A 20,192-nucleotide genomic window follows, 5' to 3' on the forward strand; every position below is an offset into this window, starting at 1 on the left:
GATAGGTATATTCTGCGATCTATGTATAGTACCTATCGTATTCCCCAAGAAAGTATATACGCTCACAGGTTCTAGTACCTTGAATTTTGCATTAGATCATCTCTAACGTATTTCACCCGTGAACGGGTCAGACCCCTGAGCAGGCCACCCCTCCGAATTTCCTCTCAAATTTATCAACCACAGACCTAGGCTGCCATTTGGTGCGGTTCTGGTCCGATGCTAAGCATGGGTGTGTCGTCGCAAAATTGCTGCCTCTTAATTCCATCACCAGCTAATAGGAAGGTTAGCATAGCTCTATCAGAGTCCCAGTTGATAGAAATTATTACTCTTCCGAATTATCGTTCCATCAGAAGAATGATACCTATCCTCTCAATTCACATTCCACATCGTTAAGCACGTTTCTGCATACGAAATTCAATAATACCAGAAACAGCAAGAGGAATCCTCAATGATTTCTCGAGATTGACAGTCGCAGTTGATTCTATGCCTCTCGGCGGTTGTGCTCTCTGTCGGTCTTCTGGGCATTACTTCCCACCAACAGTCATTAACACTTCGCTCTATACTTTATCCTCCAATCTTCACCTGCGAGGATCCGCAATACAAAATCCGAATTGTGTCGTATGCTCCTCTGTTCATTCATATCGAGAACCTCATTACGGTTACCGAGAGATATGCGCTTGTAAAACTCTCGTGAGTTGTAGTGTTAAGATTAATAAACTATAAGAACTAAAACTTCCCAGAGAGCGACGGTTCAAGCCTTCGAAACGATTTCAAAAGACTCAAGCCAGTCAGTCATAAGTCCCGGACGGACAAGTTCCACCACATTCCTGCCCAGATTAGACAGGACTGTGCAATGCCTAATAAATCGTGCTTCAGAATTCCAAGGTTACAAAACTACAACTCAAATTGAGGGCCTCCAAGTTGTAAGGTACATCGAAAATGAAGACTATCAGCCTCATTTTGATAGGGATATCCGAAACAATATGACAAGTCGCCCTCAACGTCACACGACGTTCTTTGGCTTTCTTGAGGCTGATTGTGAGCACTGTGGGACGCATTTTCCAGGACTTTCAATCAAGTGGGACGTGGAAGACGAAAGGTTGTGTGAGTTTTTTGAGTGTGGGGTTACAGATGGCATTATATTCAAGGCTGTGTCTGGGAGCGCTCTCTTTTGGAGGAATCTTTTGGATAACGGGACAGGCGATGTCAGGACGCCTCATGCGGGACTCCCAGTCTCCAAGGGGGTAAAGCTGGGGTTAAATATTTGGACAGGAAAGTGAAGAAAATGGAGAACAAGCTGTATCCCAACTCTCGAAGCTTAGTACAACCAAAAAGTGATGCCAATATAATTATTAACGGAGGTTAGATGGAGTGCATGGTCACAGATCAAATTACCGAGCGCACTGCGTCGCGAAGCTACATCAGGGAACCGGAACCGCAGAACCAAGACGCGCGGAACAGGATTTGGAGGTTGGAGTACGAGCCTAATACTCCTTGCCACAACTCATCCGATGAATAAGTTAGCACCATGTCATCCGTAGACTGGAGAGAGCGGAACCCCCCGTAAGAAGTTTCTGCGCCAACTCGGGAGCCAGGACCGGGGCTTCGTAATCTATCGCACCGTCTACATGCCCGAGTCCAACGATTTCTGGCCGCTGACCCTGGCAAAACTAGATGCCTATATGCACGCGTCCATCTGGTATGATGTTGACCGCGGCAAGCATGATATGGATTTAAGAAAGAAGACGCTCGATCCCGAGCCTAATCGCCAAGTATCCGCGCGTCTCAAGTACGTTATTATGAGTGATTGGGGTAAAGTTGATAGTATATCGATTGGGGATATGAGCAAGCACTATGCGTATTTCGTGGAACTGGCTGATGTAGCGAAAGCATGCACTGTGAATACGAAGGAATGTTTGATGATTGATGAAGATGCTTTGGTTCGTTGAGGGATGCCCCAATCTCGGGTTCCTGTATGGATAGCCCAAGCCTATAGATTAAAGTTCTTGACGGGGAGGCTGATTTTGACTTTCCAAATGGCTTTGGTCCCTAACACTAGTTTCCGAAGTATTACTAGTAATACACCTAATATACTCTACAAAGGTTGTCACTACTCAGACCTAATCTATAATGGAACAGGTGTAGATGCTATCTACGGCTCTAACTCAACATCTTCTAGTGTTGACCGAGAAGAACTTGATGGATTTGATAATGTTGTATCTCCCAATATCACCATAGACCAAGGATGTCATGGGGTTGTTCTATGATCATGATCTTAAGAGCTTTTAGCAAGTATATATATCGCCTTATATCAAAAGGAATAGATTGTAGGTATGATCATGAGGGTGATTTCGGAACGCTTTAATTGGCTATATGTGATGTGATGACCCCATTAGAATGGCATGGCTGTCATAATCTAATGGCTCTCACCATGGTGAAACCATTCAGGCTATAGATAGATGCTCTTTGTACACCTTGGGCTATACATATAAGCCTTAGGGTTATTAGATATTCATTTTATCTTCAATTTTGTTAATTTTTAATTTGAAAGATTTTACATAAATTTCTTTGATTTTATTATTATTAGAGTCGGGCTTTCTTTATATTCTTATAGATTCTTATTAATAATCTTTAAGGTATTGTTATGATCGGCACACGGCTAAGTATTGTGACGGCTGGCTCAGCATGTGGATGCCCAAGGCAATTAGGGTTCGGATTAGCATGCTATATGCTGTTAGCAGCACGTGCCCCATACATATTATCTACTAACTACAATATATAGCTAATTTTTTTTGTATTCGGATAACCACCCGATCCGTTTAATACACATTATCAATTGTGTCACTCCTAGTGATTCACATTTTTCGCTTACGGAACATCACTTTTGCCATCGGGTTGGGCGTAATTTCGGTACTGCTGTAGATGTTTTCTGGTCGCTCCGAGAGCGTGATATCGTAGTGCTGAATGATGTGTGCTAGTATTACCTTCATCTCGTTGCTTGCGAAAAATCGTCCCGGGCATGCATGGGTTCCGTGGCCTGGTTCAAAATCAGAGTAAGCGTAATATTCAATGAAACTGTATATTTGCCGGGTATCTGACAGAGGCTAGGGGAAGAAAAAGCAAGCAAGGTATAAAGAGCAGAGATGAGGACCATACCGAAAGCCAAAGAATTTTTCCCTGTAGTAACAAACTGATGAGAATGCTCCTGTCCAGGTTTCTCTCGTAGTTTTTCAAACCGGAACCCATCAAATTCGTCTGCGTTACTCCAAATCGAGGGGTCTCTTGAAACTCCGGCTAAGGAGAACGCCATGTGTGTGCCCTTTGGGAGTGTATCGCCGGTTGTGAGCTTCAGGGCAGATGTAGTATACCGAGTCATTGAAAGCATGCTTATTGGGTTTATCCTCTGGACCTCTTTAAGAAATGAGTCCATCTTCTTAAGCTTTGCCATTGATGGTTTGACAAGTGTTCCATTGTGTTCTGCAAGGATGGTTTCAAGCTCTTCACGGAGGGGTGCGAGGTATTCTGGTCGCAGTGCAAGATCATAGATGGTATGCACAAGCTGTAGAACTAGAATTAGTACTTGAATATATTAAGGATTTAGAAAAAGACAAGTGTGACATACTTGTTGGCTGGTAGTGTGAATCGCAGCCAAGCTTACAAGAATCTGAGAATTCACTTGATAATCCAATGACTTGCCATCTTCATCAGCCTGTTTAATAACCCACTGTCAAATAAGAGAGGTTAGCGGCGAAAACAAGCTCAATATAAATTGACAATGTGAAAGCAAGCAGGAAGCGGATCCTTTTCCCTACAGAATGTCAAAAGTTGTCAACAACTCGTCTCAAGATCGGAGATCTTAGAGGATATTCTGCTAACACAAAATAAAAGAGTAATATAAGATCAATATTAGAGAACTATCTATCAAAAATAATAATAATAATAAGGAGATTATTAAATACTAAATAATAGTATACTATTTAATATAAAAATAAAAAACAATTAACTAAATATATAATAATAAATGAATATCTATATATACTAAAAGATATTAAAATCATATTTTAATATCTAAAATTATTATTTTATTATATAGAAGTTATACTTCTATATATTAAAACTTTATTTTATTAGATTATGTGTTTAGTGTATATTGAAATTAGATATTAATTTATAATTTTAATAATTATTATACTAATCGTTATAGTTAGATAAAAAGTATAATTATTTTTCAATCTTATTTCTGTAATATTTAATTATACTATATAATAATTATGATTATTATTATTCTAATCTTATTAAATATTTATATAATAGCATTCATTATAATATTTATTAATTATAATTTATCAATTCTTATAATAATCTTTTTCTTTGAAGACTGACGTCCTAATAACACAATAAATAATTAGCTATATTTATATTTTTAAATAAATATCTTTATTTTATAAATTCCTATTCTTATAGTGATAATCTAATTATATTTTTAAAAAAATCTTTTTATATCTAAAAATTAAAACTTATTAATTATTTAAAAAATAAGGATTTTAAAATAATTATTCTCTATATTTATTATATAAATTTAAATAAATCTTATATAATAATTAAAAAATCTTTTTATTATAGTAAATATACTCATTTAAATTAAAAATATATTAAATCAAAAACTTCTTTTTTTAATAAAAAATAATAATAGCTTATAGCTATTTAAAATCAAATTTATATTTAGAAGAAGAAGATCTTTAAAAAATTTCATTATTTAAAACTGTAAGATAATCTTCTTTAGAAACATGTTAATAATTTCATAATAAGAAATATATAGAATATCATTAAATTAAAAAAATTAAAGAAAGAAGAACAAAAAGAAATAAAAGAAAAAAGATAAAAAAAAGAATAAAGAAAATTAATTGATTAGTAAATTAATAAAATAATTATTATTATCTTTTAAATTCATTCTAAATTATCTAAAAATAACCCCCTTAATCCCTTATTCTTTAAGTTTCTTAATAATAGAAAGCTTAAATCTTTTTTAAGCAATTTAAATATCTAACTAGTTCTTATAAGTTATACTTAAATCTATATTCTATCTATCTAATTAAATAAAAGATTCTTCTCTATTCTAACTTTCTTTTTCTAATAAAATTAACTTTAAATTTATCATTATTTACTTCATCTTTATCATTCTTTAGATTCTCTATGGATTCTAATAATAAAATATAAAATACTAAATATACTTTCATCCTTATTAATAATTAGAGTTTATAATTATTATTAATAAATTTTTCTTTAATTTTAAAAGATCTATATTTAATTATATTAAATTTATTATTTAATCTTTTATTTAAAATATTAAAATTCTTCTATTTTATAGTTTATTATAGAAGATAAACTTTTTTTTTCTTTTTAAAGATTAATACATTCTTATACTTTCTATTATAATAGATTTTTATTCTTTATTCTGTCCATTTAATATTTTATAAAATTATTTAATAAAATATTTAAAGATTCTTTATTTATATTATTACAATTTCTAATAATCTTTCTCTCAGTATATTAGACTATATTATTCTTAAATATCACTTAAGATTTATAAAATATAGTATTTATTTTATAATTATATTTATTAAATTATTTATTATAAATTATATTATTAATAATATTTATATCTAATTATTTTATTCTTAATCTATATAATTTTATAGATATTATTTAACTGATTAAATTATTCTTTTAGACTAATTATTAGTCTATTAATAATTTATTATTAATAACTTATACTCTATTTTATATATTTTTATAATTATTTATTAATAATTTACTATAAATAGTTTATCTCAGTCTATAATAATCTCTTTTAATAAATCAGTCCATAAAAATACTTCTTACAGTATGAGGCTTATATATTACTTTATAGTTATATTTTTTAATATTAATTATAAAATTATATATTTAATTAATCTATTAACTACTATTATAGTGTTAGTATAGATTATTTTAAAGATAAATTCTTTTAATTCTAATAATCTTTAAATAAAATTAATGATAATATTTTATTATATTTTTTTTAATACTTTAGATATTTATATTTTTTTATAAGATTTATATATTAATAATTTATTCTAATTATAATCTTTATAATATTTAATATAATTCTTAACCTTTTTCTTAAAATATAAGAAATAGTATGATTGATTTATTATTTTAATTATTTTATTAATTCCTCAATATTCTTAACTGGATAGATTATGATGTTGCTAAATAATTTCTATAGTTATTATTTATAATATTTTAATTATATTATTCTATATTATTAATCTATCTTATAATATTATTATTCCATTATATAGTTCTTATTAAATTTATATATTATTTTCTATTTTTCTTTTTAGTTATTTTTTAAATTCTGATTTCTTAATTCTAATAACTACTGCTAAAATAGCATTATAATTATATTATAATACTTCTAAGTTTTATTTTAAGATGTTTATCTTTGATACTTTAATATTAATTATATAATTTAATTGTCTGTTTAATATATCTATAGCAATGTTCTATTTTTTTAATATATATTTAATTATATATTTATATTATGATAATTCTTTATATTATCATATTTATCTTTCTGATAATTCTTTAATAGTTATAAAATATTTTAGGTTCTTATAATTAGTTTTCACAATAATCTTATGCTTAAATTTTTAAAAATAATATCATCATTATTAAAATATTTTAATAATTATTAATAACTCTCTGTTATATATATTATAATTAAGTTTAGTGCTAATATATTTCTTTAAGTAGAATATAATAGTATATATTTCTTCATTATCAGCTTACTTTAAGATTGTTTTAATTATATATTTTAATACATTTATTTAGATAATATTCTATAAGTCTAAATTATATAACTTTAAAATTAATATATACTTAATAAGTTCTTTAATCTTTCTAAATATTTATTAATATATTATTATTTATTCAAATGGTTTATTCTTTTTTATTAGTTCTATTAATAAGATTATAATAATAGTATATCTTTCTATAAATCTTTATATATAGCTAGTGACTCCTAGAAATAATTATATATCTATAATATTCATTAAAACTAATCATTCTAGAATAGTATCTAATTTTTCTTTTAATATTTTAAATCTATTTAGTATATAAATTATTCCTAAATATTTAACTTATATTGTATTGAATTTATATTTTTTAATTCTTAGAATAAATTCTATATCTATAAGTTTTATTATAACTTTTTAGATATATTCATTATATTTATTAAGATCTTTTAAAAATATTATTATATTATTAAAATATACTCCTTAGGAATTTCTAATTGTACCCGGGTCGGTGATCTTGCCTTCATTTGTAGGCAAAAATGCCTTCACGAAAACATTGCTTCCATACACGTCCCTCTCCGTAATGAGCACGCACTCTTGTCTCCTCCCATGTGGATTCCCGCTAACCACTTCTGTATTATAGGCTTTTGACCTCGCTAAGTACCAAATGACTAGATAATTTCAGCTGGTTTATAGTTACCAGTCCACATCTATGTTATAAGACCATTCCATAAAGAGCCCCTACAATCTTCCAGCCATGGACGCCTCACGTAGCTCTCTTTCCTTCAGCTTTCCGGCTTTCCACAGCTTCTTCACAATCAAGCATCATAGACGTCGTCAAACTGGCATTACTCTGTCTCTTACGCTCATCCTTTTTTCACCTCTCCAGCGATAATCTGATCCACTTAATCAAAGCAAGATGGCCCGCAATCGCCATCGGTGTCGCACTACAGACCTTGTCGACACAGAGAGTGATGTGGACTCTCAGTTCGATACCTCATATACGGATGGATCCGATACAGATCTAACCGAGCCAGAGATTCAAAATCATGCCCGGACGCTCCCTCTGAAGCCCGTTCATGCTACTGAAAAGTCTGCCACCGCCAGCTGTCAGCGCTTTGCAGACCCCCCGACGATACTGACGAGGATCTGTCCGATATTGAATCGGATCATGACCAACCCGACGGCACTAAAAGATTACGTACACGCGTCGTTGAGCGTTGGCAGCGGTTCGTATTATTCAATCTTCCCTCTGTCTGCCTGTTGGTTGTCTTATACCGCATAGTTACTGCCTGGTAAAAGCTGCCGAAGAGCCCGCTGGTTCGATATGGGATGATCCCGAGGATGCCCTACGAAACGCATCTCAAAGCATCATGTTTCGATTCTTGAAGTGGACTTTAAGTCTCACTCGTGGGAGGAAAAACCGCAAGCTGAAGGGCATTAGCACCGCCGGCAGCTTTAAAACTGACTGGAAGAACTTCCGCATCTACTACCAGAAGTTGAAAGGTGAAAAAATCGATGCTGAGATAGCACGACGAATCCGAATTGTACGCTTCGCGTTCCCTGTACTGTAAGAACTCATCTGTTAACATATAGATGGCAGGGTATACGTAAAGTTATCAGGGATAGGAAAATGAACACCCAACCCCGTGACAACATTCCGCTGTACATCGAGGACGTGATCCCTTTCAATGAGACGATCATCACGACAAGAAAAAAACGATTTCACCTCGGTATTCAACGCATCATGCTGTGCCTGCTCCTCATGCTCGGCCTGTTCACCGCGAATCGGAAACGAGCGATGATGAGATTGCAATATAAACATATCTTGATAACTATGCAACGGAATCCTCATGGTGGGCCTCCTGTACCTTCTATTGATATCAAGCCGGAGTATGTGAAACAGTTGCTCGGGACAAAAGATCTGTAAGTGATCCTAGAAAACATCTGATACTACTTACACTGATATTAATGTAGCAATGAATTCTGTTTCCCAGAAATCATCTTTGGAGTTTCATTGGTTCTGAGTCCGCATGTTTTTCTTTTTGGCTTGTTGTTCCACGCGAACGCGTTTGAACCCAATGTCAGGTCAATGGAAGCACTACGAAGCCTCTTTATTTCGCGTGGGCGTCAACAATTAGAGGTACCGATCAAACGTGAAATGGATGATTATTATATATTCTGCAAAGTTGACACTGTCAACGGCAAGCCACGCATCTTTCGAGAACAGCCGATGTCGGATAGTAGCTACTATTCGGCAGTCAAGGGTATCTCAGAAATTATGGGATTTCTCAATTGTATCTTCTACCACCAGTTTCGCTACGGGACGGGTGAAATTCTAGATTCCACAGGCAAGTTCCTCTTCTGTACACACGTCAACCCGGGCTTGTTAGTTCTGACTTGAAGTCATCAGGATGGGTCAGCGATTCTCAGCGGAATTTGATTATGAACCATGCGAGCACGGCCACATTCCTTGAGTATTACCGCCCACGACGCCATGCGAACATGCAAGAGGCTGTATTGGGTTTAACCCCGGACGAGACATGGAAACGAGCTCTGACCAGTGCTTCTCGATGGAAAGATTGGGGCCGTCCACGCTATCTGGATGATGATGCGAAGGCTTTAGTTGATCAAGATCCAGAATTACTCGATGCAATCCGCCATTGGAATGAATTAGAGGAGGCATATGAGCGTGATTTAGACCCGGAGCTGATTCCCGCATTGAACGAGGCGCAACGAGAGGTCACCAATGCTCGACAACGGGCCCGGTATAAGCAAAAGAACGATATGCGACGAGGCTTCAGCCGGAAAAATGCTATTATAGAAATCAATGGGCAACTCTCTGGGTCTATCCTACCGGAAGATGATATTTCTCACCCGCCATTGGAGGCTGACGATGTACCTCCAGAAATGGCCCTCCTCGCCGAAGCTTTGCTCTCTGTTCCTGTAGAGTGGACCTTGGAAGGTGAATGGCAGCGACGCAATACGGCCTCTGATGTGATAGTAGGCTATTGTGACTATGAGGAAGGGGGTCCTCTCCGCGGCCGGCCCAAGAGGAAGCGGTCTGCTAATCATGTTGATGGAACGAGGAACAACCATCCCGGCGTCACAGAACCAGTGTTCAAGGCATCGTTCAATGAGGAGGAACGACTAAGGGAACAGCGTAAGTATAAGCAGAAAGAAGAAGAAGTGTGGACCTGTTTTCAATGTGGGAAAAAGTACACCAAGAAAAGCAGCCTCCTCCGTCATTTCCGGCCAGCCCACTTAAATGACCGTCGGTGTAACTCCTGTAACGACGGTTGGGAGCATCTTGAGCAGATGCACTGGCAGCGACATATTGATGAAGTTCATCATCTTCGTACTTGAATTTGGCTATAGCAATCATTCTCTGCCGTTGATTAAGCTGGATGTATTACTACAATAGATAGATTAGTATAACATATCTCATGTCTAGTGTGCAAAATATTCAGTTCCAGTATTTTAATTCAGACTGGCATATTCAAATTCCTCGGCTACTTCATCCGCCACTTCAGCGTCAGGTTGTTTGGCAGTGTCCGCGAGAGCTTTTTTGATTCTTTTGTTTCTTGTCATCTTTCTTCGATATCTTGGCTTCTGTAGTTCGATTTTAGCTCCACCTTGATCATCCCAAAGCATTACGCAGTTACCGAGTAGCTTATTTACACTGTCGGAAGAAGGTACATCGATATTCGCGGTCGGTTGTTATTGAAAGAAAATTTCACTTCAATCACTAATTCTGCGCAATACATGGCTCTTAAACTTAGCCATTTGAGTCTCCTAAAATATGGACCGGAGTAAGTGTCTAAGAACGACATTTCCACTTCCTGTCTGTTCAAGATTGTTGTAAAAGATTTTGCGACTTTTTTGGGTATATTCTCTCAGCTCTTCTAAGGTACGGAAGAGCCGTACCTCACCCTTAGCCCCCTCACAACGAGCCCAGTCAATCAGGTCGACAATATTAACATACAATCCTCTCACAGCCTGTTATAATATCTCAATATACTACTACGAGAAAAATTACAGGGGATAGTTCAGCGTACCTTCTCGCAATCTCGACAGGTTTTCGGTAAAGGATCTACCCTCACAGCGCGACAAAGCGAATGCCAAGAACACAGGTCATCTTCTGCCCCAAACCAGAGCTTGAACTCCTCAGTAAGAGCGGTTTGGAAATTATTCCAAGCTCTTTCTGATTCCTCATCGCCTCTACGCCAACCATAGAACCTTTGTAAACGCAAATATGATTCATTCGGCGGCAGAGATGGGTCAAATGTAAATTTTGAATAGGTCTGGAAAAACATGTCCAGAGGGGTGCCAGGTAGTTCGAAATGTACGGGTGAATCACGTAGATGCTGTTGAAGAGCATCCTGGCTGGTAAATGTGCGATTACAGAGCTCACACTCGTATGATGCAGCATGTGCTGGTGAATCACGTAGATGTTGGTTAAGAGCAACCTGGCTGCCAAATAGGCGGTCACAAAGCGCACACCTCATTATGCTTTCTTTTTGTTAATTATATTCGAGCAGCTTTATGAATGAAAAAGTCTTGCAGATTAAAATTGGTACAGTTGGCTTCATTTATATGATATCCCTGTTATGGTCACAGGATTCTATGAATGGTTACACAGCATCTAAAAGTTATTAGGCAGGTTCATACCCTACACCGCTCATTCTGAGAGTATCGTTAGGATTCATCAGATGATATGATAGAATTATAACGTGATAAATAGCTATCTAACTTCAACACAAATTATTACATGGCATATTAGAATCCAGTCTGCTGAGGAGATTCATTGATAATGTTGCAGATCAGATTTTCTTCTATGCACATATGTTGACTGAGTATCTGTCTCGAGTCCATTTCTATCATAATATCCCTGTTAGACCATCTAGGGTGGCGATTGTAAAGAATTATGCAGTGTAACTCCCCAAAGTGAATTTACAACCACCAACAGATAGCGAACCCATAACCATTTTGAGCCAACCACTTCGACCAAGACGCATCAATTATTTTTCAAGATCGAATCAAGGGAGATTCGATGTAATTCCTCGCTCATACCGGATGTAAGGAGTGTTAGCCAAATGTAAATCTAGCCGCAGTGCCACTGGTCACCAGAAATTCCTTGTTCATAGGAGGCGCTTTTTTCTGCGAAACGGAAGTTCCAATTTCTCTCTGCTCAAACGCGGTGTAACCCATCCGCACTTCGATGGAATGGAGGAGCCTACAAGATTGACTTGATTGGTCTAGCTGCACAATACATTGAGAGAATTAGATATAACTCTTATCGACTGATCATTTTTCGGTCGCCCTGACATACCTATCCTTTGGTTGTGATAGTGTGAACCACTGTCTGTCACAGTAACAGCTTTGCTACTGCGGCACTCTCGATACCCCCAATTGGATACAATATATGAAGGGCTGACCTAACTCGATGTTGATTTCCCTTAAAAAAAACCAAGCCACCTAGGATCTCATCCGACAGCACCGTTGATTTTGTATCCAAAATTGTGTTAACTTCGGTTCCGAGATTTGAAGGGCTCATCAAGATGGTCACACACGGTAAAAATAGCCATGACTCACTAGCAGATCCGGCATTGCTGGATAAAATTGACAAGCTTTTCGCTTGTAATGTCGGCGAATATATCAATCTTCCGCAGTTAGTTGTGGTAGGAGACCAGTCGAGTGGCAAAAGCTCCGTCTTAGAAGGCTTAACCAAGCTAGCTTTCCCTCGTGATAGCGGTCTCTGTACTCGATTTGCAACGCAGATCATCTTTCGCAGAGTGGAGGGCGTTGACAGAAGTATCACAGCAACTATTATACCAGGGCCTAACGCGGACAACCCTTCTGAGTTGCAGGAGTGGAAAGCTACGGACCTGCAGGCTTTGAGCCCTTCGTCATTTGTAGAGATGATGTCAGAGGTGAGTCTATAACCTGTCTAAATGATATGGCTGTAGCAAACTTTTTAAATTCTATAGGTTCATACTCTGATGGGACTTTCTGTTACAAAAGATGATACAATGCCAACTTTCTCGGAGAACGTCCTACGATTAGAGATTTGCGGACCGGATGAGGACCATCTAAGCGTGATTGACGTACCGGGAATCTTTCGAAACACAACGCCGGGAGTGACGACCAAGGAAGATAAGGATATGGTCCGAAGAATGGTCCTTGACTACATGGAAAATCCGCGGTCAATCATGCTAACTGTTGTGCCAGCAAACGTGGACATCGCAACGCAGGAGATCATCGATATGGCTCGAGAAGTGGATCCAGAGGGTAGAAGAACACTGGGAGTGCTTACAAAACCAGATTTGGTGGATAAAGGAGCAGAAAACAAGGTGATTGATCTCGTGGAGGACAAAGAGATGAGGCTCAAACTAGGTTGGATTATTGTACGCAATTTGGGTCAGATAGAACTACAGGATCTTGAGATCGATCGAGATGCGGCCGAGGAGAGATTCCGCCTCACCGCTCCATGGAATACTCTGGGACGTGACCGATTTGGTATCAAAGCCTTGAAATCCCGTCTTCAGGAAACGGTCACCGCAAATGCCCGTGAGGCATTTCCTTTGGTTTGTCCAATACTCGGTTACCAGAATCTGTGGCTAATAATACTCAGGTCCGAGTTGAAATTGGGAAGCGACTTAAAGACTGTCAAGATAAGCTTCAAGTATTGGGAGCAGAACGCGAGACTTCAGAACAGCAAACCAGATATTTATTAGGTGTCATGAGCTCATTCCAGGATATCACACGACAGGCTTTGAGCACAAATTACAGTTCAAACGATCAATTTGATATTGACCTAAATCTACGACTTGCTACTAAAATTGTTAACCGAAACGGCGAGTTCTCCAATGAAATGGACGAATGGGGTCTCAAATATAGCTTTGCTCAGGATGGCTATGACGATTCTAGTCGTTCCGACGCCGAGATTGATGATGAGTCTGAAAGTGAGGACGAGATCCCTAGAGTGCGGCAGTTGAACACCAGAAAGACCACCCCTATCCCCGGACTTGAGGATGTCCTGCACGGCTTGGAAGAAGGAGCCGTATCCCCATCTTGCGGCGGGATATATTCCTGGATCGAAAATCAGTATCGTCAGTCACGAGGGTTCGAAATTGGGACTTTCAATTTTACCCTCCTTTCGACGATCATGAAACAGCAGTCAGCCAAGTGGCCCATTATTACTCACGGGTATATTAACGACATGATCACTATGACGCACGGCTTCATTTTAAAAGCGTTGAATTTGGCCTGTCCTAATTTGAGGGTTCGACACAATCTGATGTCATTTTTGCTGGACCGACTCTTGGACCGGTACAAGGATGCCATTAACAAAGTGAATTATCTTCTCTTAGTTGAAAGATCAGGCACCCCGATGACTCTTAATCATTATCTCAACGACAATTTGGAAAAATGGTGATTCTCTCTACACTGTTATTATAGTGTCGCTAATGTGGGAAACAGCCGACAAAAACGTTTCACGTCCGTAATAGAGAAAAAGGCGTTGAGTGATTGCACACATGGAAAGGTCGTTCGATTTGATGATATGACTCATCAACATCATATGAGCAATGAGAAACACACTGTGCAGGACATCCATGACATTCTACAGTCCTATTACAAAGTAGCCCGGAAGCGATTCGTCGACAGCATTTGCATGCAAGCCGTGGACTATCACCTTGTTACTGGCCCGAAAACTCCCATGAGTTTATTTTCTCCACACCTAGTGGGCAACTTTAGCAAAGAGCAGCTTGAGGAAATTGCTGGCGAGGAAGGAGCACTGAAGCGTAATCGGCGCCAACTTCGGAAAGAAATTCAGGATCTTCAGAAAGCCAAGAAGATTCTATTCTGATCAGGGGCTTCTAGCTCACTACCATCCTTCTGAGTAAACGTGGGCTTGCTCTTTTTACATTACTTGAACGGCCACTGTCAGTGAGCAAAGAAGTATTAGTTATTGAGTACAAAAGAGGAATTGACGCATTATGTTGGCAGGGGCGTAAACGTCTAAAGATTTATCCAAGGAAGTCGTAAGTACGTTTATCTGTTATAATTTAGAAAATAATAGGAAATGAGCTATTCTGGATGCTCTAGAAACCGCTGATGCACAAGAATTTCTGACGCGACCCCTTGCGTAAGATACATTGAGGCATCATTATTGCCCAACTACTCGCTTAAAATTTCTGTGTAATTTCAGATCCAATAAACCCCAAATATCACTATCAAACAAGTGTGGAATCTGTATAGAGAGCTGATACTGCATCTTGTAGGTCCAAATGATGGCGAAGATCACAATATACGTTCTTCCTCAGATTCAGTATCACTGTCGCTTATTTCCAGATGCTCAAGCCACGATTCTTTTTGTAGGCCGAAAGTATACAAAATTCCCAGAGTTGCTAGATACCAGGATCCCTGCCCGATTCTTAGAAAAGGGTGCTATCTTCCAATTAGTTTAACGTACTATAATCTAGCCTACGAACGGAATTTTCCATGCCTTGAGAACATCCTGGAGCTGAATATTGGATGGTAACTTTGTAAAGTGATCCGCCAAGTAAAATGACATGCTGGTCTTATCCGAATCCGCCTTGAGGTTGAGAAGACTGAGGGCAATATCGTAAACTCCTTGAAGATCATCTGAACCGTTTTGCTTGCCTTCTTTCATCATACTGTCTCCAATATTTCCTACAGGATGTCAGCGACGCAGGTTTGAATGAAAGGTGGGCATAACGTACCGATGTGAACCTCACCATCCTCATTAACAAACACGTTGTCGCAATTGAGCTCGCCATGACTGATCCTTAAAATATCATGTATGTAAATTAATCCATGTATAATCTGTCCGCTCGTTAGTCTTCTCGATGCCAGTACTAGATCATGTCTGAAAACCTCTCTGCAAATCGTTGCCACTGCGATTCTATCAAATGTAAGGCGCCCGTACTTCTTGATTTCCGCCAAAGATAAACCTGTCCGTTCGTAAATTAAATAGGCGGCGTCATCCGTGATCGATATGCCAGTTAAATTCACGAGGTTTTGGTGATAGGTTTTCTTGAGCGCCTCATGTCTCCCATTCACAGCAGCGAGATTTACTTTCTTGACAAACGTCACTGGGTGAGAGAGATTTCCCACCTCCATCCCATCGTATCCCCGTGGCCTTACATTCCCGAACTTGACGAAGATTCTATCCATTCGAGAATACGGAAACCCATCAAGAACATGAGACAATGCCTGCTCACGAAAACTCACTTCGTCGGGTGTTTGAGACTGAACGTCGATGCCAGCGTTATTCTTTTCGACATCGCTAGGTAGTTTCTCGGAAAGAATATCGTCCATGTTCGTGGCTTTCGGTTTACAAGACTGGCTCATTTTAAGCAGGCAAGTTGAGTCAAGACTTGTAGATTTGCATGTTCTAATAACGTATTCGATGTGTGAGACATACTGGTTATATAGTCTTATGACCAGAGCCAAGCAGTGGCCTCTAAATAATGAATGCGACCCAAGTGAGGAGAGGTTGCGAGTTGGTCATTGAGATGGAACGGATACTATTGTCAGCAATGACTGTAGTAAAGTTACCATACTATTCCAGTACATGCAGCTGTTTCAAAAGAGATATTCAGTGTGATTGATAGTATGGTCGACTACTAAGAAGTTAACACGCATAGATGGATATTCAAACGAGATGAAGTGCCGGGCTGAAAGGACCAAAGAGAAACAAATACGTAGCAATGAATATCAAAAAGGCATTAACACCAATTAACAGTTACTTCTAATTAAGACTTAGTACCATTTAGTTCTTGGTAACAGTTGAAACTTTGCTGCTAGTTGAAACTTGGTACCGACTGGGACTTAGCGCCAAGAGTCGGGCTGGATATCCAATTCTCCCACTTGATGCGTTGGCCCAGAACGATAATGCTAGTGGTTATATTTTCTTGACCTCATTGCCTACATCCATAGCTATAAGTGTTGAAAGTTCAATTTAAATGACAATACTTCTTAAGGAAGCTTTGTGAGTGCGAAGCAATTTGCGTATCCTTTGGGCACACTCTCGGAACGGTCTCGAGTCTCTTCTGGTTTGAATTCAAAATAGAAAACCGAGAAGGCCCGATAGGAAAGCCGCTAATTGGACACTTCAAAAATAAATCCTCACGAAACGGTACGTGATGCGCAAACTGTATTGCACACCATGGCAAGAATGAATAGCAAACGGAAATCAATACCAATTTGTAATAACGCTTCAGATTCGTCCACTTCAGAAACAACATCCTCAACATTAACATATTATAGCCACTGATTATTTTCACCGTCATATATCTCCAAGTCATACTAGAACAGTTTCACCCTCCATACGATTGGGGCCTATGAACTGAAGGGGCAATCATATTTTTGCTTCCAAGAACGAGGTTGTTGTGGTAATAGAGAACATAGGATCCATTTCTGCTGGCACCTTTTATGCCTCTCAGCAAGCGTCGAGTAAGATGACTGCGGAGACATCACAACCCCTGTGTCCAAATATCCACGTTCAGAGACGGCAACAAAGGCAACGACGAGATCAGCGACAAAGCACGCTTTTTCGCAAAGCATATGAGATGAGCGAGTATTGTAATGCTGATGTATTTCTCGGTGTCCGGATACGAGATACGGGTCGCATAACAACATTCTGTGCTGATGGTGCAGGAATTTGGTCACCATTTATTTCCTGTCTAGTAGGTCTTTCATCTAATTTTAACCAGCTACTAAACGAAATTAGAATTCCTATTATCCCACGCCGAATCACAAAACGTCGGAGAATTATATCACAAACTCCCCGCAGCGTGAGCAGACGAAAGCACCTCAAGATTCCTGACATTAGATGAGAATATATACAGAGACATCACATCAAGTGATTAAATCATCGCCGGAGATTTCTTGTCCGCGCTCGCTACCGGGGCTGCGACTTCTCTTTCCCGTTGCTACTACATGGTTGGATACATACTCATAGATATCCTTTGTTGCGCCTAGGCCGTCTTTCTTAACCATCAAAATCAATTGATACTTCAGTGCATCTTCGTAAGGATCTTCCATAAGTTTGATTTCATTCTGGTAGAACCCCAAGGTAAAATAATGTCTAAGAAGACCTTGCAATGTACTTCGAAGGGCGAAGCTACCAGCCCCAGCGAACTTCATATATTCTCGAGTTTCGAAAAAAAAGAAGACCACAAGCGATGGTTTTGGTGACTGTTCCCAGATCCGCAGAATGTCAGCAGCTCCACGGTGCAAAGTAACGGGAATTTTCTTCTCCATTGGGCCGCAGGACATTCTATCTTCAAATCCAGGTGCTACTGTAGCGTCCTCACTGGAATCCATGGGAAGAGTCGCTTCGTTATGAGATATGCGGGTTTCGTGGGATTGAAATTGTGTGTCTGCAATTTCTACAATAGCATGCTCGGGAGAGGGTTCATGGGCCGTTTTATCGATGTCAGGTGGGAGCGTAATCGATGTTGAGGTGTTGAAAGATTGCTCATGTCCCGAAATCAAGGATGAGACGACATCGACGAAGGGTGCTTTTCCAAAAAAAGCAAAGACTGTTTCTCTTGCCACCGCAAGCGGAGTAGGGAACTGAGCGGCTGGCTGGTCTGGGCTGTAGATGTATTGGATGAAGAGAGACGAGCGATAGGTTTCAAACTCTTCCGCAGTTGGACTGTTAAACCGTCGTGTACCCGCCAGTTTTGTATCCTGAGTGGAGAAAAGTGATAGTTTCTGTGGAGATTCGTGTGCTTTAGATATGACATGTGTCATAAGCTTGTCCCATTCTTTACCCACGATCATCGCTCTTTTTGGGTCGGCCTTATAAAGCATATCATCATAAAAGGATAAAACCATCTGTGTCGGATGAAGTACATGTGGATTGGTTCCATATAGGCCGTTGATGATGTCAGACTCAAATCCAAGCTCCTTAGCCAGTTTGGCAAATTGTTGTAGTTTGTGAGCTTCGGGCACCAGCTGGGTATCCTTCCATCCCGCTTTTCTTTTAGAGCAAGGCCGCGTAAAATGTCTCATTGTATGCAGCCATAGCTGAATCAGTGCCAGTTCTCGAACGGTTTCGACTCCAGTGAATGTCTCAAATGAGCGTTCTGATAACTGTAGTTTTGGCGTAGGCTTGTCAAGCATCTGGAACATCGCATCTGGAATAGCACCCTCGAACTTTTCAGGTAGTAGTCGCCGAAATGCCCTGGTACATGGCATCAAATAATTAATATCTTGGACCATGGTGCATAAGGATATGAATCTACCGGGAGTCTCCATAAGACGTTTGAAGAGGGTGTCTCGCGCATCATGCTCTGCAACGAGAGGAAAGAAGTCCTTTGATTGCATGAGCCTCTGAATCTGGTCCCGATCACTTTGCGAGTACATGGGCATTAATCCATTCAAACATTTCACCGACCATGCGTCAACTAAAACTCCCTTTGTTGGGGGGAAAAGGGATGACCAAACTCGATATATCTCGTTCAAATAATGCGTTGCTTGCTGGGGGCACCGTAATTCCAGGACGCTCTTGAAATGAGTAGTCAAAAGGTCGTTCCATAGACCGATGTAAGGGAGTAATTGATCCAACCCTCTACATAGCGCTGGCTTCTTTTGGATTCGACGGACATTCTTCCTCTTCTCGTCAGACCCCAATCTCCAGAGCCACTTCTGTGCTTCCTTACTGTTACCAAGGAGTTGATATTGGCGCAATGCACGATATATGTCTCCTTCACTAAACCGGATTTCATTGGATGAGTCTTCTCGCATACATGTCCACAAAGGATTTGGTATACCTGCTAGGAATTAACACCATCAATCGTCACATGCTCCATACAACTGACATTCAACATATAGCTCAACAACCCACGAATCCAAACCACATTTCTTGGCCGCTTCGAGCCGGTGTTTTCCCTGGGCGCATAATAAATGGACCTCAGGGTCAAATTCCAATAAAGGTGGCTCAAGCGATTTAAGCAGGTCTTCTTGCGTGATATCGTTTTTGGAGAGAACTTTCGTTAAGTCGTCGTCCCTGATTTTGGCGGCAATGCGATGTTCAGGCTCAACGGCCTGACAGCCCTCTATTTGAAATAATTCCACAAGCCGCCTTACATTCTTCTCTTCTAGTGCGCGAGTGCCGGGTATTCTGTCTTCACAGAGAAGGTGAGGAAACTTCACTTTTGCACATCCTCGAAAATACCTCGTTTTTTCTGATGTAGAAGAGTTTGAGCCCTGATCAGGACTATCCATGGTGATCAGATACTGCGGCTTCCTTTACTGTTGAGACTACCCGCTTCATATAGTTTGGCTATGTCCACCGCTAGGTGCACATGCACCATT

At 38.9% G+C, this 20,192-nt stretch overlaps 8 protein-coding genes across 8 annotated transcripts; 4 read left to right on the forward strand and 4 right to left on the reverse strand.

Annotated features, from left to right (window-relative positions):
- Nucleotides 1-225: 225 nt before the first annotated feature.
- Nucleotides 226-1,280, forward strand: BGW36DRAFT_419341 (uncharacterized protein; the record flags this gene model as incomplete). Its single annotated transcript, XM_046219454.1, has 3 exons — nucleotides 226-282; nucleotides 542-690; nucleotides 743-1,280. 3 exons carry the CDS (start codon nucleotides 226-228, stop codon nucleotides 1,278-1,280), a joined length of 744 nt encoding a protein of 247 aa, XP_046067886.1.
- Nucleotides 1,281-2,855: 1,575 nt separating this feature from the next.
- On the reverse strand, nucleotides 2,856-3,667 carry BGW36DRAFT_303495 (cytochrome P450; the record flags this gene model as incomplete). The annotated part of the gene is made up of 3 exons (XM_046211883.1): nucleotides 2,856-3,037; nucleotides 3,157-3,559; nucleotides 3,623-3,667. Coding segments are annotated over 3 exons (630 nt in total), but the record flags the coding sequence as incomplete, so codon positions are not given.
- A 4,091-nt stretch (nucleotides 3,668-7,758) lies between these two features.
- BGW36DRAFT_400049 (putative C2H2 finger domain protein) lies at nucleotides 7,759-10,205 on the forward strand (the record flags this gene model as incomplete). The annotated part of the gene is made up of 6 exons (XM_046218596.1): nucleotides 7,759-7,931; nucleotides 7,964-8,068; nucleotides 8,125-8,386; nucleotides 8,443-8,765; nucleotides 8,817-9,190; nucleotides 9,253-10,205. 6 exons carry the CDS (start codon nucleotides 7,759-7,761, stop codon nucleotides 10,203-10,205), a joined length of 2,190 nt encoding a protein of 729 aa, XP_046067888.1.
- Nucleotides 10,206-10,634: 429 nt separating this feature from the next.
- On the reverse strand, nucleotides 10,635-11,347 carry BGW36DRAFT_431135 (uncharacterized protein; the record flags this gene model as incomplete). The annotated part of the gene is made up of 2 exons (XM_046220939.1): nucleotides 10,635-10,838; nucleotides 10,898-11,347. The coding sequence occupies 2 exons, from the start codon at nucleotides 11,345-11,347 to the stop codon at nucleotides 10,635-10,637; spliced, it is 654 nt and encodes a 217-aa protein (XP_046067889.1).
- Nucleotides 11,348-12,400: 1,053 nt separating this feature from the next.
- Nucleotides 12,401-14,709, forward strand: BGW36DRAFT_437552 (P-loop containing nucleoside triphosphate hydrolase protein; the record flags this gene model as incomplete). Its single annotated transcript, XM_046221465.1, has 4 exons — nucleotides 12,401-12,772; nucleotides 12,830-13,426; nucleotides 13,474-14,273; nucleotides 14,322-14,709. 4 exons carry the CDS (start codon nucleotides 12,401-12,403, stop codon nucleotides 14,707-14,709), a joined length of 2,157 nt encoding a protein of 718 aa, XP_046067890.1.
- Nucleotides 14,710-15,321: 612 nt separating this feature from the next.
- Nucleotides 15,322-16,184, reverse strand: BGW36DRAFT_303681 (uncharacterized protein; the record flags this gene model as incomplete). Its single annotated transcript, XM_046211900.1, has 3 exons — nucleotides 15,322-15,536; nucleotides 15,587-15,689; nucleotides 15,741-16,184. 3 exons carry the CDS (start codon nucleotides 16,182-16,184, stop codon nucleotides 15,322-15,324), a joined length of 762 nt encoding a protein of 253 aa, XP_046067891.1.
- A 1,142-nt stretch (nucleotides 16,185-17,326) lies between these two features.
- Nucleotides 17,327-17,694, forward strand: BGW36DRAFT_303564 (uncharacterized protein; the record flags this gene model as incomplete). Its single annotated transcript, XM_046211890.1, has 2 exons — nucleotides 17,327-17,554; nucleotides 17,599-17,694. The coding sequence occupies 2 exons, from the start codon at nucleotides 17,327-17,329 to the stop codon at nucleotides 17,692-17,694; spliced, it is 324 nt and encodes a 107-aa protein (XP_046067892.1).
- A 32-nt stretch (nucleotides 17,695-17,726) lies between these two features.
- Nucleotides 17,727-20,102, reverse strand: BGW36DRAFT_362925 (uncharacterized protein; the record flags this gene model as incomplete). Its single annotated transcript, XM_046214418.1, has 2 exons — nucleotides 17,727-19,648; nucleotides 19,697-20,102. The coding sequence occupies 2 exons, from the start codon at nucleotides 20,100-20,102 to the stop codon at nucleotides 17,727-17,729; spliced, it is 2,328 nt and encodes a 775-aa protein (XP_046067893.1).
- Between the last annotated feature and the right edge of the window lie 90 nt (nucleotides 20,103-20,192).

The sequence above is a fragment of the Talaromyces proteolyticus genome (genome assembly GCF_021365285.1).
Source record: "Talaromyces proteolyticus strain PMI_201 chromosome Unknown BGW36scaffold_11, whole genome shotgun sequence".
Lineage (NCBI taxonomy): Eukaryota > Fungi > Ascomycota > Eurotiomycetes > Eurotiales > Trichocomaceae > Talaromyces > Talaromyces proteolyticus.